Source organism: Falco naumanni, chromosome 5, assembly GCF_017639655.2.
Source record: "Falco naumanni isolate bFalNau1 chromosome 5, bFalNau1.pat, whole genome shotgun sequence".
NCBI lineage: Eukaryota > Metazoa > Chordata > Aves > Falconiformes > Falconidae > Falco > Falco naumanni.
In genome coordinates this window covers 20,880,637-20,907,087 of record NC_054058.1, presented here as the reverse complement: position 1 = coordinate 20,907,087, position 26,451 = coordinate 20,880,637, and the positions used below count along the sequence as shown (strand labels likewise).

Here is a 26,451-nt window from a genome sequence, read left to right as displayed (position 1 = left end):
GAATTCAGTGTCATATGTCTACATATGGAAAAGGAAAACTCTCTACATGATATAACAAAATAGAAATAGCATGAAAAAAGTCATCATTCGCAGTACAGAGTATTACATGATTTTTTTATGTGCTTACTCTCCTTGATCTGCAATGTGATCCTTAGAAGTAGCTACCATATAAACGAAGTCTATGGTGTAGTAGCTTCTATAAAATATTAAGTACTTTGTTAATTTAGCTCTTAACAGAATATTATTATCCACAAGTGGAGACGTTCCTCAAGATACCCAACTTTCCTTATGGAACAGCATATTTATTTGTACATACAAAAATACATAAACTGTTGGGTTCTTTGATTTTTGTTTGGTTTTTTGTTTTTGTTGGGTTTTTTTTTTTATTTCTGTCCAGCAGTATAGCTATTTCTCTAATCAAGAATTAATCTTGTGTATGTCTATGATCATGTGTTGCTCAGAAATTGCCCTGCATGAATGTGTCTTTATAGTCGTAAAATCCCTTTTTCTAATAATCCATACCCATTTGTGAAGAAGAAAAATGTTAATTTAAAATGCACTTAAATGTTAAACTAGAATTTTATTTAATTTTAATTACAAACTTTATACAGTAATTAAAAATATATGTGTATGTGTGTGTATATATATATATATGCATTTCTTCAACTGTACAGTAATTCAGCTTGTATAATGCTTTGCTTTTGGCAATGATATACATGGCAACAAAGCCATGCCATTTTTACAGGTTTCTACTTCTGCTGGCAATGTATGCGTGCACAGAGAGTAAATCCTGCAAGAGTTCAATTTAGAAGTCTAAGTGGTAGGAAAAATACAAAAGAAAGGGAATGCACTCCTTGTAATGCACTGGCAGAAGGGTGAATCAGCTTCAGATCAAAGGAGGGTCTAAAGTTCTCAAAGAGATCAGAGTCAGCTGTAGTCTTTCTCTCCAGAACCTCCAGTATGAAAAGGTGTTGCTGTCTTTAATTACTTCAAATCCTCAACAGTTTTATTTAAAAGAATCCTGACCACCAGATATTTGAGGGTATTTTATATATTTCATTTGTGCTTTAGTTCTGCTCAAGGCAGGTAATGTGGAATTAGTAATCTCAATATATTTTTACATTTATTTGTATTAATGACAGGTGGTAACCATCTCAGTACAGTCTGCATATATACCTTTAAGCTTGAAAACAGAAAGTTCAACTTGGTATAATTTTTATTTTTTAGAAATAAAATGTTTGAGTTAGAAAAATGTTTTTATCAGTACATAGATATGCTGTAGCACACTAAAAGGAACATTTATCAGTACAAAAACATGGGAATATTTATAGGAAAACATCTACTTTTTCAGAGATTGTATTTTAAGGTTTAGTTAAGTGATACAATAATGCAGTAAAACCATGAATATTGATTGATTGATTGAACGATTGGAGTACTTAATATTTGAAGATTGCATTTTCCTTCCCTTGGGATCCACTTTTTTTTTCTCTTGATTTCCCTGAAGTATATTTCTTAGGTTATTCATCTAGAGTTTTGTGGTTTTTTTCTAATATGGTAATATTTAAAGATGTAAATTTATTATCAGTAAGACTTAAAAGTTTGATATATATATATGTTGCAGAAAAGCTGGCTGTAGAAGGATTCAGTCCACAGGTGTCTGATTATGCAGCCTCCCACAGAATCACTATTTTTAGAAGGAACATGGATGTTTGCCAGCTCTCACAGGGATGGGTAGGAGACAATATTGGGGATAAATTCATAGTATCATAAAACCCTTAAAATTTGTGAATCATTTGGGTTCAGGCTTCCTTAAAAGTTTTTTTAAAAGTGCTTCTACGTTCATGAAGTTCAGATAAAACGATGTTTTGCCTCAAAATCAGTCTGAGATACCAAGTTTGTCACCAGTTTTCAACAAGAAGCATTTTGTGGAAGATAATTGGACCTCAACAGCAAATACGCTGTCCTCAGGAAACTATTAGTCACTAGTGATTTCAACATAGCCAGACTAATTCGTGGTGTGTTTGAAATTTGCGTCAGCAGATACGATTTCCTACATACTTACTGACATGAAATTTATAGTAACATGTTTCTGATAAATGGTATGTGTCTACTGTTTGCTTTATTTTTCTTTCCTTGTTACCAACAGCATGAAGTTGAAAATGTGATTGAAGCAGCTAAAGCAATCTGCAGTGTCCTCTCTTTTGTGGAAACCAGAGACATTAGTGATGCAGTCAAGAAACTCCGTGCAGTGTCATTGGTGAAAGCACAGGTAAAAGATGCCTGTTGATGTCCTAATTTTCCCTTTACAACTGGAGCTTGAATCATATTGCTAATTTTCTGATTGATCAGAGCTATTCTACTGTCTCACTACATCTTTTCCCTCTGACAAGTTTTAGGTAGACGCACTATTAAAAAAAGAAAAGATTATTGACAGTGTGTGACAGAGAAGCAACAGAGGACTTGTCCTGTGTTTGCCTGTAACTGATATGCTTCTCTGGTGTTCTTTCTTATTCCCACCAAACACACAAATCTCTGCTTTGCCACATCACCTAATTACAATCATACAAGTTCAAAGTATTTGACTTTCATATACTTAGCATAGTTTCTTAACAATAATAATAAAAAAAAATATTCCTTCTGTAGTTGTCACTTCAGTTATGGGTTTTTCGGATATAAATGTCTCTGTTATTTATGCAGAGAAGGACCAGCATCATACAGTCCTGATTTTAGCTGGAATACTCATTCTTAAAATGCTGAAGTGGGTTTTCCAGGAGTTACTTTATCACCTGGGACTTTGGAGGGCAGTATGTATTTTCAGTTTTGTAATCAGCTGCTTTGGTAAGACCTTGGACACGTCACTATGACCTGATTTACAGAAGTTCTGAGCACCCAAAAATTCTTTTGAAGTCAGCATCTTGGAAATACAGGTACTCAGCAAATTTGAAAATCAAGCCATTAATCACTTGGATTTAGTCTGGTGTAACCTTAAGTAATGCTAATTCTTTCCCACCCCAATGGAATTCCCTCTTCACACTTTTTAAAAAAGTTTACTAAGTTACTGAGGAATTTTTTTCTTCCCTTGTGTGGTCTCTGTCTTGTCCTTCTTCCTCATAGCAAATATACTTCAGAAAAACATGCGAAACTGGGCGAGACGCTTGCGTACTCAGACCATTACCTGCTTACAAAACTTTTATTCTTTCTCTTTATTGTTGTGAAGATTTTTTAGCCCATGGCTTGGATATCTGTAAGAACCTAGGACAGAAAAGTAAACAATGGGATAACTAGTGTTAACTGAGTGTTAATTACAAGCATGTCTAGCTATATAAGTGGAATTTATTTAATTATGCCTCATGCAGTTTGAGATCCCAAACATAAGCGTGGGGAAAGCTAGCATAGTTCATTTTATAACATTTCTTGTGTCATAGGAGTGATATATAGCTAATTAGTCATATACAGTCATCCATATACACTTTGGACAGATTCAAACCCTCAAATACTCATCATCTTACAGGGGTGAATGTCTTCCTGAGAGGTGAAAAGACTCACCAAAGAGCAGGAAGTATGGTAATTGAAGAGACTCCAGTGATGCTCAGTAAACCTCTTTTCTTAAATCTCTGCATTATTAGCCTCTGTTTATTCTTCTTGGATGTGGGGGGTGGGGTGGAGGGGGTGGGGGGTGGGGTGAAGGGTGGGAATAGTTCCAAAATAGGTAAACTACAGGACCCAAGCAAATAAACTGTAGGACATCAATGTAGTTATCCGCAGGTTTGGGTTGTAAGTAAATCACTGCACCATGTTTCTGGGGCAGAGGACACTAGAGGTCACAGAGCAGACGTTGCTGCATGGCTCTAGGCAGAACCAGCTGTGGCCTTCTGGAATTAGTTATATGGGTGCTGTCTCTCTGAAGGTTGGTAAGGAGTTAAGCTACAAGAAACAATATAGCTCTAGGGTCTTTTCGCTATTGTTCAGAGCTGATCAGCTGATTCACTTAAACACCTTCTCTTGCTTCCCTTCTTGGTCATGACTCACTGTAAATCTTGTTTCTATAACATCCTAAAACTTTTCATGTCCACCTCATCAATTATTAGAAGTCACTATTCTGGGTAAATTCCAGTATAAATGGGTCTGTGACAGCACACATTTTATCTGGCAAGTTGTTGATTTAAATGGAAGTAAGAATATCTCCATTTAAGAAAAGTTCTTCCTGTATATTAGAGGGCAAATATAGCAGAGAAAGAGATAAAACAAGTAACAAGGGATTCACATGATCTGCTTTTCAGTTAAGCCACAGGCTCTCCTGAGAGGCATCAGGCAGATCAGCGTCTTCCCCTTGAGAAAAGTATTTTGTCAACCCAGAATCTTTCTTAAAAGATAGATAAAGAACTTGGTCTAACAAACAGATAAAGAGGACAGTAAGAGAACATGTTCTCCTTCAGGAAGGAATTAGAGCAGGAGAAATACACTGAGACTAATTTGTTAAAAGATTTCTGTTGGAGTTAAGAGAAATTTAGTATTTTCTCTTCAAGTGTTCAGGTCAGCTCTGTGAACCCAATGTGTTAACTGCCTCCTATGACTGAGTACCTGAGTCTGTTTTCAGCCCCATCCTTTCTGAATTCCAGCAGAGAGATATAGTGGTCAAAGAGCCAGACCAGTTTGTATTAGTGTGCACTGTCCTGAGTAATCAGCAAACCCCACATCATGCCATACAGAGGAAGATAATCGGATAAAATCCAAAGAGTACAGGTCATCTTTTTCAAGTCTAAGGTTTCTGTTGATGGTCCCGTTTGCTCTCTGCATGTTTTCTGAGTCACTGTCATGCAAATACTGTTTTAATTTTAGAGATTAAGAGATTGTTGCTAGGCAAATAATTGAATTACGAGGTGATCTATCTTGTATTAAAAACAAACAAACCAAACCCAAACAAACAAACCCCCCTGCTCCAACTGTTCCCAGCTTGCCATTTCTCATTCTGCAGCATGTGTCCAGTTTCCAACTCCACTGTATGGACAGTCTCCAATATATGCAGGTTCTGCTGAACCAGCTTCCACATACTTCCTCACACGGAGGGAGTAATACGCTTTCCTTTTTCTGTTTTACCTATTTAAATTATAAGCCCTTCAGAGCAAGGAACACCTCTCCTTATCTATATGTACAGTTTCCAGCAGAGCAGAGTACTGGTCCTGGCTGTAATCTCCAGAGGCTAAAAATGATAAGTGGTGGTGATGATAACAACGGCGTTTGCTCATCTGTAATGAGCAAAACGATACTGTTTCTGAATACCCTCTTCTGAATGTTAAAAAGATTCTGTCCTGATTTAATATTTTATCACTAGTCTTAAAATATTCTTCTGCCCCAATATTCACATAAGAAGCTGCTCCTTCTTTCTCTTGGAGACTACTGACAAGATTGTTACTTATTTTTTTAGGTTTTTAAGTTACTGAGGTTTTGTTCCCTTAACATTTCCTTTCAGGCTTGGTTAGCTGAACTGGTTGTGTGTCCCTTGAAGCCTTCCTCCAAAGTCTGTCTATGACCTTGACTGACAACCCTCTCCCCCTGACTCCCTCCCTGGTGAAGCAGACCTGACTAACAACTGACTTCAAACAAATGGAAGGGGAGAAAAAAACCCCAAAGTCAAAATGTTCCTGCACCAGCAAGCGCTGTTGCTGCTGCTTGCTTTTTACTCCTTTGAGAAATAAGTGCTAGGACAGTCGATTAGACTTCAGCAATCTAGAAAAAGTTCAGTTTTGATTTTATACAGAGCTTCATCTTTCTCAGCAGCAACTGAACTATAAATGTCATAAAAGCAGTAAAATATATTTTTGTATGTTCTGTAACTTGAACGCTGTTCCATTTTATGAAAATAGAAATTACCCTTTATATGCAACTACTTCGTATAGAATAGTATATAGATGAAACAAAACAGATTTTTTCTATATTCATCAATATTTATACAAAGACAATGGACCAGCTCTCCTGTCTGTATCAATATATGTGGTCAAAATTAGTACTCAGCAGTTGGATATTTGATGAAGTACCGACTCATCCAAACCTTTTTGAGTTAAATTCATACTGAAATGCAGGGGCATTTTATATGAAGTCAGAGTACTGACAAAATTATTAAATCCTGCAATATTAGCATGTATCACCAGTTTTCTTGAATTGTTTCTGTTTTGTTCATCAGCATAGTACCCCCAAGACTTTTTGTCAGTAGGAGAGGTTTTTTTCAGAAAGCAGGTAACTTGCACCACAAGGAAAGTGAAATTTTTGACTCTACCTGTTACATCTCAATTGCTGCAGCATTACACATCGGGTAAGGGAGAAATGCCAGGAAGAAGTTCTAATTGCTTTTCCACCATGATTTCCTAATGCTTTAGTGTAATGTATGGTGTGGTTTTGTGTGGAATAAATTTTAATGTATCCATTTGGCAAGCTCCCTGGGCACATAGTGCCTCAGGAAAACTATTGCTTTCCAATGTAAATGAAAATCCAATGTAAATTACATAGGGTGCCAGTATATGTTTGTGTATACATATCTGTACATGTGTGCTTGCATACTTAAATAATATCTCAATGTGCTTCCAACTAATTTTGGTTTTATGAAAAAAAGAAAACCGAAGAAACAAAGAAACTGCCAGTGCTGTACATTCCTGTACCATGGTTAAGAGATTATGAAAGCAACTGGCACCAGTGATAGTTTCTTTTTACTGATTGCATCTCTTTACAAATATGATTCATTCAGTCTCTAACTAACCTAACCCTGGGATTTTAAAATCCATTCAGGGGAAACTCTGGGTCTGCTGCACAATTGATGTTTTTCATCTATTTTTGCTTCCCTTTTTCCTTCCTTTCTTACAGCAGTGCATGAAAAGTCCTAGGAGATCAAATCCTGCCAGAACAGGCACTAATCCACTATATATTAAATGGGCTGCACTATGTCAAAATTGTAAGTGTTGTTCCAAAAGGTTGTTTACTTTCCAAAATTCGAGAGAATTGAACAAAGGTCTCTGTTCCCATTTGTCTTACTTCATTATAAAGATTGTGAAAACGTATTTCTCAGCCTGGATGTTGCTTTTCTTCCCTCAAGTAAGCATTTGACTTCTCTTCATATTTACCAGACAAATGCTGGCAGCTCCAAGCTGAGTACCAGAGGGAGAATGTACATCCAGCGTTGTACTTCTTATGTCACCTCTGCATGCATTGTAATTTTTAAGAAGCATCTTGCTGAATGCACATGTACTAACACAAAACAGTCTCAACTTGCTGCAAAGGAATTAATGATAGTCAACCTTTCGGGGACGTTGGTTCAAACAGTGCAAGCCACAGGCAATACTGAAACAGAATGAACTTGCTAGTCAAGATCTGTAGTTCAGTAATTTATTTTTATGCTACTTTGTTACGTGTGAGTCTCATGTCAGAGCCAGGTGAATAGGTGGCAGACCAGCACCAGAGAGGGGAAGCTGGTCTGCCTGTGCTTGCCTTTGGGCCAAGGCCAGGTCCCACTCACAGGCCCATTGCAGATGCCACCTGTCCTGCCGGGAGAGGCACCGAGCTACCTGCCGTGACAGTTTTTCCTGTGCAGACGGGGAGGCACAGGCAGCAGAGCAATATTTAATTTTGCCCAGTGTCTGAGAAGCCTGGAGCAAGGCCTGATTGATGGCAGTTATTGTACTTGGGGATTTAATAGAGCAGCTTTGGGGGAAAAAAAAAAAAAATAAGAAAGCGCAATTAGGCTGGTCAGCTCAGTCTAAATAACTATCCTGAACTTTCAGCGGTCATAAGTACACAGCAGTTCCTGCTGGCAGCAGTGGCATATGAGAGGTGGGAATCCAGATACAGAATTAATGTTAGGCATCAAGAGCTGTGTTTAGGCACCAAGGGCATAAACACCCCCTAAATCCCTGCACCTGATATTTCCTGTTGGCTGTCTCTAACTGCCTGCTCAAAGGCCTTTGAGGAGCATAGCTATTTTTGCTGATTTGGCACAGAGACATAGGTGAAATGCAGACCACTGGAGTGGAGACTTGGCTCTCCTCAGCTTTGAAAGGATGTTGAGGCTCCACCTGCTCAGCATGGTTGTGGATTCATGTCTGAATATATAAGGCATGTAAAGGGATGGAGAGGGTATTCTTATATCTGTTCTACCAGTGCAGAGGCTGAAAATGTAAATGTTAATAAGTGGTTTTTGGTATATTGACATGCCTAAATACTGTCAGAAATCAGGTCCTGAGTGACTGTGTAAGATGTTAGAGAAAGCGGGTAGGTGGAAGAGCTGGAGAAAGCAGGTCTTGGTATTCTTGAACCTTATTCATGTCTTCTTTCATCATAACATTAGGTTATATCTTTCCCCTTTCTCACCTTTTTTTCCATGAGTGCTTGCCCTCAAACCATTATAACTACTATCTGTTCTTCTCTGAAGTAACTCATTAATTTTTCCCTTGGGTTTTGTCTTTATAGAATTCACTTCAAAGTGTGGGAACACCAGACAAAGGTAAAGTGTTATTTTTAAATATGTTAATTCAAGGTGTATCACCAGAAAACATATGTTGCTATTTGTTTATATTACTGAACTGTTATAGCTGGTATATTGCAGATGTTTACATATTTAGTCGTATTAAATTTTAACTTGTTATAATTACTTTATAAGTGATCTAAAAATGTAAATAAAACAGCATTTCCCAAAACTAATCTTGAAATTCAAATACGGAGAATGAACAGTACAGTGAAAGAACTGAGTACAGTTACTGGTGGTCATAACAGTTGTCCTTAATCCCAACTTTTTCTGGAAAATAAGGAATTTCATGAAAACCTAAAAAAATATTTTTTTGTGTATGGCTTTTCTACTCAGCTCCAATAACTCATTACTTCCTCCTTAAGCTTTAGTTATTTTTTGTGTTTTGTTATATAAATAGTGTGTTGTCTTAAATGATACACTGTCATAAGAAGAGTAGTTTAATTAACAGTAACAAACAAATTCATAGACATTGCTTTATTTAATTCCTCAGATAAAATTAACTAAGATTCATTGGCTAATGCCCGGTGCTGCTAGCGTTACTGCAGAGCACCCCACAGATTGATGGATGTGCAGGAGTCTGGTCTGTCGTGGGTGCCTGTGTTGGGTTCCTGGAGGGACAGCCACACTGGGGCATGGGTCCTGCTCAGCCCTGCTGTGGCTGGCCTGCAACAGGCAGCTGGGGGTGTTACATGGATGCTTTCAAAAGGTCCTCCATCTGAACATTGAGGTGTGCTGTGGAACGATGGTCTCTTTCCATTTTGTTAGAGGAAAAAAGTGGTCTCTGAGATTGACACACACACACACCACTTTCTTTTTTTCTCTTGTCTGTTTTTTGCGATTGCAGTGTGCTCAGAGAGGCAAAAAGGTGAACAAACCACAAAAATTGCAGCTGCCTTTCAAACACAGAGATGGCTCAAATGCAGGATTCCAAATGCCAGGCTTGTTGTTTCACCATTATCCAAATTCATGAGCAGCAAACAAAGAAACAGCAGTTATATTTGTAAGCTGCCAGCAAAAGCTAAGCAGCTGGAGGGTCAGAAAGTGGAGGGAGAACACACAGGTGCATGAGGGAGGAGAAGGTAAATGCAGTTTGTAGGATTCTCCTCCCTTGGATATAGTTGTTTATCCCATGATTTTTTTGTTAACACTCTTGACAGCCAGTAATTGTTGATGATGAAAATAATGAATGGTTACTAATCAATATCTACCTTAGAAACATCTTCTTCTGCATACTGTTCAGAAAACCTGGCTGGAAAGGATCTAAAACATTCCTCTACTTAAAGATATTTTCTAATCTGGGCTTCATTGAATCAGCACTTCCTCATGGAAAATCTGATTTATTGAATAACAATAAAGAAATCAGATGCTTTTACTCTGTACTTCTCTGTACTTATTTATCTATGCCAGGAAAACTTCAACTGTGAAGAGGGATGTTTCTCTGTTTGTTCTCAGCGCACCCTAATTTCATAACAATTGCAGAATCCTTTTGGTAGTGTAATATTAGAATCTGCAACTTACAGGTTGCAAGACAGAACTTGCCAGGCCATTAGTCATTCTGTGGAGAAGCCAACATTCAAAGCTGTCCAAGATAACAAAAATTCAAATTGACCTCTTACATGCAGCAGTACACATTTCATGTATGTTTTAATGTACTACGTGCCTTACATCTGCACCTATTAAATAAACTTATAAAAGCCAGCAAAATACTTAAAGTTAGGCTAATGAGTGTTAACAGAAAACTCTACCTGTCATATCAAAGCTGATGTTAAGGGCATGTCTGATAAGACAAAGTGTGAGAACAATGACCAAAACTGATCTGCTGGAACCTAGGCCTGATCCTCATGAAGTGGGCAAAGCTGTTCTACACATCTTTTATTTTGAGAATCACAAGCTTTCCTCAGTCCCTGTCTTCTCCGTGCTCACTTCCCTGATAATGCCATTGTGCTTCCCATCTGTTGGCACTGAGCCTGAGAGGAATCCAGATGATATTTCTGCCTGCTGAGGCTAGAAGTAAAAACCAACTAGGGTGTGAGTTGTGCATTCCTGCTGAAATCATCTTTGTGTTTCCTTTTGCACCTCATTTGCTTCCCGCCCTCTTTACTTCGTTATGCTTAGCTGGCTAGAATTACAGACATTCAAAAGATTCCAACCCTATGGCCCAAAAGCAAAGTAAAATCACCACCTTAGCTCAGTGCTGGTAAATTTTTCCGTATCTCTGGGAAGCTAAAACCCATGTGCTTTCCTTTTTCTAGCAGCACAATTGCAAATTAAGACAGCCGAGAAGGGGAGAGACTGCATTTCCCATTTGTATCTTCTTTTATGTGTATTCCTGTTTATCTTGAAGAAGAAAGGATCAAATCTGAACATCAAGAGCAGCAGTTACTCCAACTAGTAATTTATTTTTCCTCTCCTCTTCCTCCCTCAAGTGAATAGTTATTACCCTGAGTATCATAAAATAATTTTTCCTTCTTTATAGCTTCTCTCTACCACAAAAGAGAAAAAGATAAAGGATACTAGTAAAATTAAATCCTTACTTAATAATTTGTTTAGAAAATGCTTTAATTTAATCTCTTTAACAGAAGATTATCAGAGGTTTAATATTAGTCATTCACCACGGACTAAGCAAGTCAAACACTATATTGGAAATATCTAGCCTTGATTTAGTGTTCCAATAACTTGCTCTGTTAACAGTGTTACCTCTGCAGACCAAATTACTCCACAGCTGCAAACAGAACAGTACTTATCCGTGCTATGCCTAAGTCTGGATCATGTTCTTTTTCCTCTAGATGAAGCCCTTAGAAGATTATATTAATATTTTAGTACTCAAAGTATTTTTTTTATTTCTTCTTAAATGTGAGGAACAATAAGGATTTCTAGACATTAACACCTTTCTGCAGCACCAAATGTTCCAAGAAAATAAGGAATAAGATTATTCACATTAATAGAAATTTAATATTGGAGTTTGCTGCAAACCAAAGTATGAGAAGACAGGCTGCAAGCTGGTGCAAAACTGAGTCTGTGTTTGTTTCTCAAAAACTGATGAATGAATGTTTATACAGTGTCTATAGCTTCACAACTTCAGGCTGGGATTTCAATGGATCAGACATAATAAGCAGCTTTTGGAATTGGATCAGTAGTTCTCTGGGATCCATTCCAGAAAGTCTAGTATGCACCATGAACTTATGATATTGAATCAACAGTGTTTTCCGACTGAATTGCTGGAGTTGCTATCTTTTCAAGTGAATGCAGAAATCAGATACCTTGACAAAGATATATTTAATGAAGTCTTAATTACATTTAAGAAATCAAAGTAGTAAAGGTTCACTAATTCTGCTTGGGATTTGATAGTTGCTTCCGGAGTTGATTATAAAAACACTCACCTAGAAAGTTAAAAAAAACCCAAACAAACAAACAAAAAAAACCCAATCAAAACCAAACAAAACAAAACAGAACACCAGAAAGGAAGGGGGAAAAAAAGGAAGTTTTTTTTTGAAGTTTCCTATATAAAATTTGAAAACTCCACTTTCTTCTCCTAGCACAAAGGTGTTTTTGTTTTGGTTTGGAAAAATCACTTTTTGCTTTAGAATATGGAAAAATGCCGAGAGCTTTTTATTGGTTGCATTTCATCTCTGTGTCTCTCCCGCATTGTTTTCAGATCTGGGCATGGCTCTTTACCTCTAAGTTGCTGTCGTGTTACATCCCCGTATGTTGTCCTGAAAGCCAGGGAGTTTTCATGCAAGACCAGTTTTTAAATAACTGCAACCCCACACTTCTCCAAAACAATTAAACAGAAGTTACCAAGGTCTTATTAGGCAAATAGTACAGAGATATTTCTGAAACCAGGACAGCAGGAGATTTTTAAGTTTCTTTCAACGGATAATTCGTAGGATTCTGCAACTAGTAGAAGGAAACAATACAGTAAATACTGGTGCTTGGAAACTGCATCTGATCAGTATTTGCATTACAGTCTTTTTATGTTTTGCTTTTCTTTTAATATAATAATGGTCTAATTAACACTGCTTAGTACCTTACCTAAATCTTAAGTATTCTTACCTAAATCTTAAATATTCTGTGTGGGTGTGTGACCAACCTAAATTGTATTTAGGATCTTGCTTTATTTCTTCTTTCTGAAAATAAGTTGTAATGAACAATATCAAGCTCCTGTTCTCCCAATATCTTTAAGGTGTCAAAAGGGTCTTAAGCCTTCATTCCACATTCTGTTCAACAAGATATTTTTCATGTTTCACCTAGAGAAAACATGCATACAGTCAGAAAGGGCATGATTAATATGTATTGAATTGATGTTATCTGCTAGTGCAGTAACAGCAAAGTACCTACTCTGTTGAAAGATCTGGTGCTAAAATCATATGTGAATTGAAATACTGCACTAAAAAGATGTAAGTGGTTTTCTGTAAGGAATAAACTAGTATGTTCCTTACTAGATCTTGAAGGCACCTGCAGATATATTCATTAACACTTTCAGGGATGTTGTGAATTGTTCTGTTTCTCACCAAGGGTAAAATTTATTCCTTCAGACACCGTGTACACGGAACGTGTGTCAGCAATAAGCATATCTGGCAGCTGTGGTTAAAGTTTCCTTCCCTTGGTCTCATCTCATTTCTGCAAGTCTTTTTTCTTCTCACCTTCAGTGAGAAGGTGATGACAAATAATTTCACACTGGAAATAAATTATGAGGTTTGAGTTGTGAGATTATTAATCTTGGCCACAATTCACTTTGTGATGTGGTGTATTCATCTTCTTCTAGATGCTGGCTATGCCTGGGACACCCCTCTAGATAACAAACTTTGGCATAGCTGAAGCTGTGAATCTGCTGTAGGAAGTCCATAGCCTGTGCTATGTAAATCAGTGAAACATCATAGTCCTTTCTCAACTAAGATTTATTAATCATAAAAGACATAAAAAACTGTAAAATCCCCTGGCTTCATGAATGGGAAATATAATTTCAGCACACCAAATCCTATTCAGCAGCTCTTAAAAATGCAGTGAAAAGATGCTGACCAACTCGTGTGGGTAATGGACATTTACAGAATACCTGAGATGTTTGTCTCTAATTTAGTTAAGCTACCAGGCTTAACAAGTGAAGGGGGGGGGGGGGGGGGGGGGGGGGGGCGGGGGAAGGCTGACTGACACAGAAACCATACGGTGTTTTTAAATTGAGAGCTGACAAAAGTAAGAAAATGAATGTAGAAAAAATCCTGTGACTGCAGACCAGGTCATACCTGGACATTTGCTTATACCTGACAAGATCTTAATCTGAATCTTTTAATAATTAAGTAAATAATGCTGAAGTTTAATGTGTCTCCCTTTGCTGACAGCTGAACTGATTGCCCCATTGCTGTCTTCACCCCTCATGTGTCATTGTAGCAAGAGAGACAGCCTGTAGTCCCCCCTCCAGGCTCTGCTTCCAAATTGGCTCCATTTCTGCAGTCAGGCACAGACCCTACAAACCCATGGGTGAAAGGTGGAAATTTGAGAGGAAAAAGAACATTTCCCAGCTCCCTTCAGCAGGGCGTCTCAGGAACATTGCCTGCAACCAAGACTTTTAAACTTGCCCCATCTAGCCACATAGATCTTTTAGAGTGGGCAAGTCCTTGACAGATAGGAAATTTTTGTCACCTCACCATTGACAGATCAAAGCATGTTATAAATAATAAAGGCAAAACTTTGTGGGTTTTCTGCTTCCCCTCTCAGTTTTGGTGAGGTTTGTTTTATCTGTTTGGTTTTTAAATATCTGGAACTCAGTTTTGTGACTCAGACATTCTTCTGCAAACATGGCCAGTGGACAAGACGTCTTGGATATAGTGATAGGCATCTTGCATCTTATTCACTTCCTTGCCTGGCATATGTAGATTTTTTATTATGGAAAACATTTACCTTATTGTGTATGTTTCTCCTGGCCTGTTCTTTTGGGTTTTTGGTTTTGTTTGTTTGTTGTTTGGTTGGTTGGTTTGGTTTTTTGTTTATTGGTTGTTTTTTTTTGGTCTAAGTAGTATTCCTTTTTTTCTGTGGCTTATCTGAAATCTAATACGTTTCCTTTTGTTCTGGAGACAAAATCTGAAACATTGTCTTACAGCCTAGAATATGGATTGTGTAAAAACTGCTGGTGGCCAAAGGATACATTTCAGCACATAGCAGGAAGTTTACACAGATTCTGAACTACATTTCACCCTTTTTTGGAGAAAATGCTGAGAAGGTTCCACTTAGCAATCATTAACTTCAATAGGCCAGTTTGTATAAATAAAAGTTTTGCTATTACACTATGTCTACCTGTCTGCTACTTTGAACTGACTGGAGCCAGGGAGTCTCCTAAGTAGCTGATTTTCCTTAATGTAAACAGTGTGGTACTTTTCAGATAAAGTAGAAAATACTGGTTCAAATAATAGTCCACCGATGTCCTCTTATGAACCTCTTAAGAAGTCTTTATGTATTTGACTATAGGTAATTCCTTGGGATGTAAAAGAATTCGGGGCAAATTAAACATTTAATTTGGAAGGTACTGAATTATTGAACATGCAAGAGAACGGAGTATAAGAATAAAATTGTATTCTAGTGCAAAAAACAATTAAAGCAAAAGATTTGTTCAAAACAATTAGGTGAAGGATGGTAAATTAAGAAAACAGTAAAGAGATTAAGTAAAAAGATAATTAAAAATAAGTGCTAGACAGAGAAATATACACAAAGAGTAGTCTGATAGTCTCTAAAATGTCTCAGTTTTCATATGTGGAAGGTGATTACCTAACAAGCTGTAGTATTCTAGCTGGTCCTTCATGGCTGCAATAATTTGCTGTCAGTATTTCCAGTAGCAAGCTCCACTATATGTCAAACTATTTCGATACTATATACACCTCTATTCATAGGTTACAGTTGTTGATTATATAATGAAGACTGAAATAATTCCTTTGCACTGTTTGCAGTGCATTTTGTGTCTCACTTCTGACTATTTGTTAGTTTAAAGGCAAAGGGTATCAAAAAAGGAGAATAAAATACTGAGGATTTTTTTTTGAGATATTTCTGTCAGAAAACTGAGATAGCCAATTCCAGTGAATTGTGGTATCTGTATCTGATGTTGGGCAGGATGTGTATAAAAAGCTAATATAAGCAAGTCTCAGCCTTCCTATTCCTGGGATAATTTTTTTTTTTTTTTTTTCGGTAGGCATCATTAGACAGCTCATAGATGGCTGCCGCATACAGTGGCCAGACAAGTTTAGGCAGTATGTCAGGAACTGGAACAGGTAATGAGAGTATGCCCTTGATCATGTAGGAACCTATGAGTTAAAGGGGAAAAAAAAGAAAATCTGGGGAACTCGTCTTGGAAGATAGATCTTGGAATGATACTCTGACACTCTCAACCTGTCCCTCCCCTTAGAAATGAGTGCCTGTACCAGCTCTCTTCACTCGATGAAGGCTGGCAGGACTGGGGATTTTAATTTACACTGGCAATCAGGCAATATCAAGCTGCTCCAAAAACACAGAGAAAATGCATAAAAGCAAGAAATTGAAGAAAAATTGCAAAGCAGAAGCCAGAGGAAAATAACATAAATTAAGGCGTAATATAAATAAGGGTACAACCTACATTTCATATATAGCTGTATAGATATGCATTTCAGTGTCCATCGTTGTGCAATCATAGAATCACAGAATGGCTTGGTTTGGAAGGGACCTTAAAGACCATCTTGTTCCAACTCTCCTACCACGGGCAGGGACAGCTTCAACTAGACCAGGTGGCTCAGAGTCCCATCCAACCTGGCCTTGAACACTTCCAGGGATGGGGCATCCAAAACTTCTCTGGGCAACATGTCCCAGTGATCTTCTCTTATCCACAAACAAGGTAACCCTGTTGTACAAGGCCAGCAGACTTGTCAGGCACAGTTTGCCCTTAGTGAAGCCATGCTGCCTTGTCACCAGTCATCTCCTTATTTCCCATGTGCCTTAGCATAGTTTCCAGGAGGATCTGCTCCATGATCTTGACAGGCACAGAGGGGAGAATGACTAGTCTGTGGTTCCCCAGGTCTTCCTTTTTTTCCTTCCTTTTTTTTTTTTTTTAAATGGGGGTTATGTTTCCCCTTTTCCAGTCAGTGGACTCTTATCCAGACTGACACAACTTCTCAGATACAATGGACAGTGATGTAGCCACTTCATCCACCAGCTCCCTCAGGACCCACGAGTGCATTCCATCAGGTGCACACCTTCAGGTTCCTCAGATGATCTTGAACCTGATGTTTTCCTACAGTGGGTGGTTCTGCATTCTCCCAGTCCCTGCCTTTGCCTTCTGTGACTTGGGCAGTGTGGCCAGAGCACTTGCTGGTGAAAACAGAGGCAAAAAAGTAATCATCAGGCCATGACCGTCTGAATGCTGACTATGTCTGATTGTGCCTGCTATTATATATATTGCATGAATTCCTTACATACAATTGCAACAGCTTTACAGTCTTAAAATTTGAGCAGTGCCTTTTCTCCATTCTACAGCTGCATTGCCAGTTCCCTTGAACTAAGTAGCTACTTTAGCTGCTGAAATTACAAAATGCCAGCATAATAGCAATTCTTCCAGCACAAAAATTAACAAACTTAATTGTCATATCTGAGGTGCACACTAACTTGCTGTAGTTTATAATGCCTAGTTTGAAAATGCCTTATTTGAAAGCACTGTAATGAAAGACTCTTAATGATACACCAGAAATGAGCTAAGTCTGGTTTCAGAAGCACAGATGGCTAATTGGCTTCAGTTGGTAAGTTATGTCATTTTAATTAAATTTTATTAAGAAGCATTTCAAAGCCAGAACCGATGGTTTAAGATAAATAAGATTCTTCATAAATGACCTATTGCTAACCTTTATTTATTTCTCTCTATTTCTCTTCTCTCAGTTTTAATAGAGGATGGTGTGACTGAGCTCTCTATGGCCATCTCTTGTCTCATCCATGTTTACAGCAGTAGCTTTGATGCAAATTTCCAGCTTGCCAGTGTGCCTAAGAGCCCTTCATGTGCAGACATCAGCCTGGATTCGCAGTTCAGCTTCACAGTTTATGCTGCCCATAACATCCCAGAAGCCTGGGTGAACAGGTAGGAGGAGATCCAGCAGGTGTTCACAAGAAGAGGTGTTGTCTCTTAGATCACGTATTTTTCACATATACTAGGTTACCTCTGTTGTTTTGGTGATACTTCTGTCTTAATGTTAGAGACTGAGTAAGTGGGTGTGTCTCCACTGCTTTTGTAGCATAAAGTGCATTTACTTAAGATGGAATGACCAGGAAACTTGCAGGCCCCTTAAACAGGTTCAGAATCAAGGAGGTGGCCCGGATGGTTGCCCTTGACCAGTGCAGAAGGATGGTAATAGAAGCAACATCAAAGCACTGGCCTTGACAGGTATGTTATCAAATGCTTCTGTAACTGACTTCCACCGCAGGATGGAGGAAAGAGTGTGTGCTGCATGCCACAGACTTTGGAACCGGACTTTCTGTGGTCTCCGCAGTCCAAGTAACTGGAAGGGTTGAAGGCCAGCTTAGCAAAGTAAACCTAGGGGTGCTTTTGCTTAGACGCAATCGGAATGAGGCTTTATCAGCATTTTTTTTTTTTTTTTTTTTTTGCACTTGGTGTATTCAAACCAAATTATTTGGCTAAGTACGTGCACTGACCAATCCTCTGTGTAGACGGTAAGTATACTTTATAGTATACTTTACATATACTTTACAGGTCAAAGTATACTTTACAGGTCAAAATGCACCTAGTATATCAACATAGCACAGGAAAGAAAAGAGGGAGACGACTGTAATATAAAACATATTGAAGGATTCCCTTCTGCATTGTTTATTTGGTCAAATAAGCTGTGTCTTCAAATAGCTGCTCTTCCTACTCTGAGCAAAACTGGTGTTCTCTTCTTACAACTCCAGTGTGACCAAAGCAGGACAGGTGACTACAGTCTTGTAGCATTATTTTTATGAGTCAAAATGATGTTCTCAAAGATTTTATTAATAGTTTCCCCTTGCTCCCACTTTACCTTGAATTCCAAACAACTGATTAAAAGACAGTGGGATCATTTACATTAGACTGTGAGCGAGACTGTACTATGCAGCATTAGCTGTAATTAGCAGTTTAATAAAAGTCTGAGAGAATTTGAATTAGTTAAGGTAATAAATATGGAATTATAATCACTATCCTGATTTTTAGATGGTTATACTGTTCCCACTGCGTTCCAGAAAAATGTGAAATTACATATGGCCTAAAGGCCACTGGTGACTTGAATGCTGTGTTCAAGCATGTGCAAATGAGAGTCTCTTTTCCTCATTAATCTCTCTTTCCAGTCTTTCCAATATTCATAGCTAGCATGGACTTCTTAATATGGACTGCCATTCTGGTACTTACATTCCTCAAATAATTTTACTAACTTCATTCACATGCATACTCCTCGTTCTTATTTCTACACTGCATGAATTCCTGCTGGCTATGTCACAGCTCTCATTTTCCCTTTCCCAAAGGTCATGTTTTATGATCTTGCTGCTGTTTGTAACATGTATTTTGGTATATATTCCTGCACACACATATATATATAACATGTATTATAAATGTCAGCATTTTGACATCCCAAACTGTCTGTCTCACATTATTTTTTTCTATACATACCACTAGGTGATAAATGGCTTTTCTTTTAATCATTTGGGGTAAGGAAGAGTGACTTGTCTTATGTTTCATAGAATCATGTTAGTGTCCTCTTCAATCCATCACAAATTCACTTTTGTGGAAAAGCTTTTTGTCAGTTTTTATGCTCTCAATTTCTTATTCCTGTCTTACTGTCCTTATTAAAAAGATAGTTACGGACATTACAAGTTGCAGAATAATGTTGCAAAACTGATTACCTTTCTTTGTTTACTGTTTTTTCATTCTTTCTTGTTTTTTTTTATCAGTTTGTTGGTTTATCTCATTTAAATCGCAAGCAGGTATGCCTTATTTGTTGCCAGTACATAATGTTGCTAGCTTCATGTTTGGCTGCATTTCTTTCTACTGTCCAAAAAAAATCAGATTCCTATCTACATCTGGATCATATGAAGTGATCTTTGGGACAAGGCTATGGTGTCATGCCTTTGAACTCACAGGGAGGCTACCTAAGCAAAATGCTCTACAAAGACCTAAAATGGGTTGGAGGGCATGCACTCTGACCAACCTTTCTAACTTCAGTCAGACTGAAGCATTGTGCAAGCATTAGTCTTTCCAGGATTAGGTCTTTATGGTCTATAAATCAGTAATATGTCTGTATATTGTGTATCAATACTTTTGTTTAAACAGCAACGTTTAAACTTTTGATTGCATTAAAACCTATTATTTCCCGCACTACCCTCCAACTGTTTGTAATGTTAGGCTCTAGAGGAAAGATGCCATTTTTAAGATCAGAAGCATTTCCTAGTCTTAGAAGGTATTTTTTCCTTCCTCTGCGTTGATACTTATAGGTACTACAGATTTCAGATCCTTTTCTTTGAATTAAAAAAGAGAGAGAGAGTGAAGAAAAAGCATATCTGTTACAATAGTTATAACAATTATTATAAAGTTCTGGAAGAAATCATTCTTGTAAATAAGGCAAAGCCAGGCACCTTCAGCCTACAAATGCTTCAGATTTTCTGTTCATATTTGACTGTTTCCCATGTTGATCATTCTTGTACAGAATGTGGTCTAAAGCTGAGAATGGCAGGAAGATCTCAATGTTAGAAGACTAATTAAGAACATTAGTTGGTTTTACAGTATTCCTCTATTTTGGCAACAATTTTTTAAGATTTCAGTAAGAAGAATATGAAAGCAACAGATTAATCCCAGGCCTGGGTTATACTATGAAGCTAGTTGGTTAAGTATATGAAGAATGCCAACGCAGAGGGCTTTAATGCTCCTGCTGTATGGATGTATACATTCCCTTGAGTACTAATCTGCTGGTTAAAAATTGGGAAAAGTAAGTATAAATAGATTTACTGTTGTCTGAAGCGGTATGATGAACAAGTTGTAACACTTCAAAACTTAGATCCAAACTTCCCTTGACTGCAATAATGAAAAATAGTCTTAATGACAAAAACTTGTAACAAAATTTAGGTGTTTTCAACACTTTTCTTAAATTCTGGGCATTAAAAAAACCCAAACAACCCAAAATAAACAAACACTCACCCCCATTAATATGAAAATCATTATTTTAATTGGTTTTGCATGTAGGATGGACCTACACAGGTTTCTAAATGGTTAGTGCTAAATTTACTATGTTGGACATGGTATATTATGATACATTACAATTAATCTTTTTGTCTTTTTTCTTTCCCCTCCCCCCCCCCCCCCCCCCCCCCCCCCACTTTGTAGCTACAAAGTTTTCTCTTTTTCCTGTTCACTAACTTATGCTGGGAAGATAATATGTCAAGTGAAGATCTGCAAAAATATACCTGTTAAAAAATCCTTCTTTTACCTGGCTGACTGGAATGAGAAGTAAGTTTTGGTCTGTGTTTGATAGATGTTCGCCTGACAGATTTTACACATTGACTATTCATTAAAAAAAAAAAAAATAATTACCTACATCTTTATTATGGATCTTATGAACAAATTAAACTCCACAGAATTAAGAGAAACACTAGAGAGATGGGAGTGAGAAAGGAGTGGGATAGCCAAAGGAAGAGAAATAGGACTAAGCTAAGTGTGGTTTGACAATAAGCTAAACTAAGCTGGCCTGAGAATGGCTCTCATTTGCTGGAGGCATCCTGGCGGAATACTGGAACTGAAAGGAGATGTAACCAAAGGCTATGTTTCTGTCCTCTTTTAAGGACTTCTACCCTTTGGATCCACCTCTAACAGGTATGCAATCCAACTCAAGAACCTATTGTAATGTTTCTTTAAAAGTTTTTTTTTTAGAAGGAACAAGGCTTTTGTGTTTTCTTTGGGTTTTGCTGAATTTTTTTTTTCTTGTTTGCTTTTGGTTTTTGTTAGTTTTGGGGGGGAGGGTTGGTTGTGTGGGTTTTTTTTGGGTTTTGGGTGTTTGGGTTTTTTTGCTTTTTTTTTTGTTTGTATGTTTGTTTTTTTCTCTTGTCTTTTGTAAGAAGGATCTGCAGTTTTAAAATGAGGACTTTCGTTTGAGACTGTAATTTTAGAGTAAAGGCTACCAACTGCCTGTCACCTGCCTGTCTACTTTGAGAAAAATAACCCCACTGAAAAGCAAAGCACACACTTAAACAGCATTCGGTTAAAGCAATGAGATGACAAAAAGCATGTTTGCAATAGATGACAGAAACATGCATTTTTTTATTATTTGGCAGTAATATTGTATTCTTCCAGCTTCTTAAGCATGTTGTTTATATTTACAGTCTTTGAAATTTTCGATATTTTATATCACCATTTACTGTATTCTAAAGCTGCAAACAGCTTGATTACATTATAGCTGAACAAAAGCTACAAGTTATCTGAAAGATGTTTTTAAAATTATAATTGGATACAGAGTATAATTCTTCATTTCTGTTTGCCAATGGAAGAAGACCTTCTCATGTCAAACCTGTTAGGCATTATCTCAATGGAGATTTTGTGCAACATTCCTGAACAGATATAGAAAGCTTAGTATGTCTGCCCTATGATTAAGAAACAAAAGGGGTGCATTTCTGCTAAGCAACTAAATTAGTTCTTTTACAGCCTAACATGTGCTTTGGTGCCCCAGTTGAGTCCACAGAGTGTGACTGTTAACCCTCAGTCCTTTGTAAGGTTGGAAAATAACTATTATCCTTGTGTTTAAATTAATTGGATCATTCCCATTTGCTCTCTAGGATTTTTCACCTTTTCCAAGTTTTGGTCAAGTACTATCTTATGGTACATATAGACAGATATAATTGAGGTGTAGAGGAAGGATTATATTGTTTATAAGCAGTTTTGGCTTTTAAGAAGTGGCTGATGCCCTTCTGGAATGTATCTTACACAACCTTTTTCTAAAACAAAATATAAGATAGACTAGAAATAAATACGTTAGCAATAACTGAAACAGAAACTTTGTCTTTCTTCCATTTCCATGAAAATTTAAAGAAATCAGAATAAAGCTTCAGAGTTTCCATTTAAACCTCTCCGAAATCAGTATTAAATGGCTGTAATTCCATCAAAAAGTTTCTTGGAAAAAGAAGCATGTATGTATGAAGGCCAAATTATTTCATAGGTCATAGATGTTTGTAAGAGGCTTTTAACATCCAAAACAAGATCTAGAGTTGTAAGAAACTTAATAGTATTAGTTTGTAAGAGTACATTTTTACTTTTTGTTGTTCCTTGAATTTTGAAAATAATTTTCAAAATCTAATTCAAATAAATTCCAAAATACAAACCCAAAAATTTCTATCTGTCTGGCACACATCAAAGATATTAGCCTATTTTCCACACCAAACCAAATGACCTGGATTTCTTTAAGTCTCAAAACATGAGTTTGCTTAGACGTAATGACTTGAGGTCCAGAAGCAGGGGCTGGGAATCTAGGTAGCCAGATATGCCATTACTGTTGTATGTTTTAGCTTGTATCCAGAACTGGATTTTATGAAAGGATGCTATTTTTGAGTCAGTGTGCAAATGTCAGATGAGTATTTAAAGTCAGCTAACAGTATTACAGCTAGAGCTTTTTCTCCCTTTTCTCCCTTTCTTTCACTGCACATTTCACTAAAATGTTCCTGGTTTGGCAAGGCAGATTCTTGTAAGAAGAGATGCTTATAAAGCAGACATTTATTGCAGGACATGAACATTTTGAGGTCATGACAATAGGTTATTTCCTTTTCCAAATCTAACACAGCACTTAACAACAAAATAAAATGTTTTCAACTAAAGACAGTAACTGGATGCTTTACTGTGTTGTTCTTACTGCAATATGACTTTGGTATAGTATTGGAATATTAGGTAGGATGGAGATGCCAGAAAATCTTTGTCAGTGATAAAAGGAAGAGTAAGGAAAATACAGCCCCTCTCTGGAATGAGACAGGAGACCTGGTTATCCAGGATATAGAGAAGGCTGAAGTACTCAACGACTTTTTTGGCCCAGTCTTCACCAGCAAGTGCTCTGGCCACACTGCCCAAGTCACAGAAGGCAAAGGCAGGGACTGGGAGAATGCAGAACCACCCACTGTAGGAAAACATCAGGTTCAAGATCATCTGAGGAACCTGAAGGTGTGCACCTGATGGAATGCACTCGTGGGTCCTGAGGGAGCTGGTGGATGAAGTGGCTACATCACTGTCCATCATATCTGAGAAGTTGTGTCAGTCTGGATAAGAGTCCACTGACTGGAAAAGGGGAAACATAACCCCCATTTAAAAAAAAAAAAAAAGGAAGGAAAAAAAGGAAGACCTGGGGAACCACGGACTAGTCATTCTCCCCTCTGTGCCTGTCAAGATCATGCAGCAGATCCTCCTGGAAACTATGCTAAGGCACACGGGAAATAAGGAGATGACTGGTGACAAGGCAGCATGGCTTCACTAAGGGCAAACTGTGCCTGACAAGTCTGCTGGCCTTCTACAACAGGGTTACCTTGTTTGTGGATAAGAGAAGATCACTGGGACATGTTGCCCAGAGAAGTTTTGGATGCCCCATCCCTGGAAGTGTTCAAGGCCAGGTTGGATGGGGCTTTAAGCAATGTGGTCTGCTGGAACCTGTCCATGTCCATGGCAGGGAGGTTGGAACCAGGTGTTTTTACTGTCCCTTTGAAGCCAAAACATAGTATGGTTTTATGAACTTTTCTGTATGAAAATATGCATAGGAAGTGAAAAATTTATGTTGTTTTTAATTTATTGTAAATATTAAATACTTGTCACAGTTCTATAATGAGAAAATATGTTTTTTGCTATTTGTGCTGCTAACCCTTTAAGAAAGAATAAACAAACACACCAAGCTTGACAGAATGCTCAATATATTCAGCATATTTTTTAATACTCAGAGAGAAGGAACAGTAGAGATAGTGCCATATTATCAGTGAAGGTACTATGTGTCTAACTGCCATAATCTAAAACATACTCAGGAGCAGGCTGATTTGGCTTTCCTACAATAAATACATGTATATAAATATTAATTAATATTTTTAACAAGAATTCAAGCAAAATCTTAAAGTATTACAATGAAGTAATTATTACTGCAGTTGTTTTTCCATGTCATCAAGTGGCACCATTTCTGATCATAGGAAGTCTGGGTCACTGAAAACTGTAACTAAGTTGTGTGTTCACTCTTATATTATTTTTGGCTACAACACCACCATTCTGAAACAGAAGGAAATATGTTTGCATAAGCAGTTTACAGACAAGACAATTCTTTTTTGTAAAGTTTGTTGCCTTGAGTTAAGGCACTATTTTCATTCTAACCCATGTGCTATTTTCAGTCCACAGCCATTGAAAACACATGTGGTAAAAGTTCACCAGGAAGAACTTCTATTACATTAGGAAATCAAATACTCTCTATACAGCTGGGGATCAATCAAACCAAAAAAATAAACCTAGCTACTTCATAATGGGTCCTAATTTTAGATTAGTGTTGACTTGAACAAGGTAAAAAAAAATGGAGCATAATGTTTTGATGATTAGGAATCTAAAGTTCCTGCCAAAGACAAGACTTGCTTTATTTTGCTGATTTTCATGTATTTAGATTGTGTTTTCAAGTGCTTTAGCCAGTAACTGTCTGAACCTTAACTTGATAGGGTTTTGTGTTTAAACATGAGCTTCTCTTGAAGACTTTTATCATATTGAGTCTTTTGCAGAAAGTTCTCAGAAAATATGGGAATAATTTGATTCCGAAAGAGGTTGCCTTGTTTAGTGTTTCTTCTTTTTGCCTTTTTTTTAAGAGGATTTTTTTTGTTTTCTAAAGCTAAAAAAAAAAAAAAAAAAAAAAAAAGTTTTTGCTTTAGAAATTGTGTGTTGTCTTTGAAAGGGGTGATTGTTACCTTGGTGCAGAGTTCAAACAGGCTGAGCCTGTCTAGCACACAAAGTGTAAAGTCCAAAAAATGCCCCCTTATTTTCTCCTTAGTTTAATTTTTCAGTGACTGAGGCTTCTTAATTATTTTTTTCTTTTGTCTTAGGTGGTTACTCTTAATACATTTATACCACTGTCTCCTCTTTTTTCATCCTCTTTAATTTATATTAAGCCTATAGACATGAAATATGGAATTAACATTAAGCCTACCATTCATCACCTCAGATACTTTCTTGGCATCGGGTTTCCCTCTTTTCCATATTTCGTTTGGCTTGTCTGTTTTGTTTACACTCTCTTACGGCAAAGCTTGGGTTGCCCCAGAGGTCTTCTGTGTTGAGAGTTCTTATGATATCAGGCCCTTGGCATTTCGCACCAGTTGTACAGCTTGGATTATCTAGCATCTGTCAACAGCAGCTTCTCAGTGAGTAGCTTCGGTGTTCTTCTCAACTACTGTTTAAATTGTTCTCCCACAATGTTTCTTATTTCTGGACACTGTTCCATTTCCTCTTCTTAGTTATCCATTTGACTCAGCCTCATGAAGTCAGAAAGGATAATACCAGCTGGGTAAGCTCAGTAATGCATAATTAATCAAAGTTCTTAAAAGCAATACAGATATCTCTTTCTCTAAAGGGGAATCACATGTCATTGGGAGGGAACTTTGGTCCTCTTTGGCCCATACTTTAACTTGTGGGATGTCTTGTCAAAGATTCCAGGTTCTTTTCCTACTGGTGTACATCTGGTAGTGTTATATATTGTGCCCTAGGGAACCTCTGACAAGCATTTGCTTTCTGCAGTGAAGGTATTGTGAGTTTTTTCATTGCTCCAAGTTCATAAGGTGTGTTGACAATTGTCTCTATTGGAAAATGCATGTCTCATTTTTTTATTATTATTATTATTTTTTGCCTCATCACAGCATTAACAATGCTTTACAGCTAAACATAACTCTTCATTGAACAGTTTTATGAAACATGGTCAGAGTTGCTGGCCTTAAGTAAAAAA

At 37.4% G+C, this 26,451-nt stretch overlaps 1 protein-coding gene across 1 annotated transcript in view; it reads left to right on the top strand.

Annotated features, from left to right (window-relative positions):
* PIK3C2G (phosphatidylinositol-4-phosphate 3-kinase catalytic subunit type 2 gamma) overlaps nucleotides 1-26,451 on the top strand; it is a 208,027-nt gene that overhangs the window by 43,564 nt on the left and 138,012 nt on the right. The window contains 4 exon segments of the mRNA XM_040596857.1: nucleotides 2,147-2,269; nucleotides 8,455-8,488; nucleotides 17,396-17,591; nucleotides 20,856-20,978. Coding sequence (XP_040452791.1) covers nucleotides 2,147-2,269; nucleotides 8,455-8,488; nucleotides 17,396-17,591; nucleotides 20,856-20,978 — 476 coding nt within the window.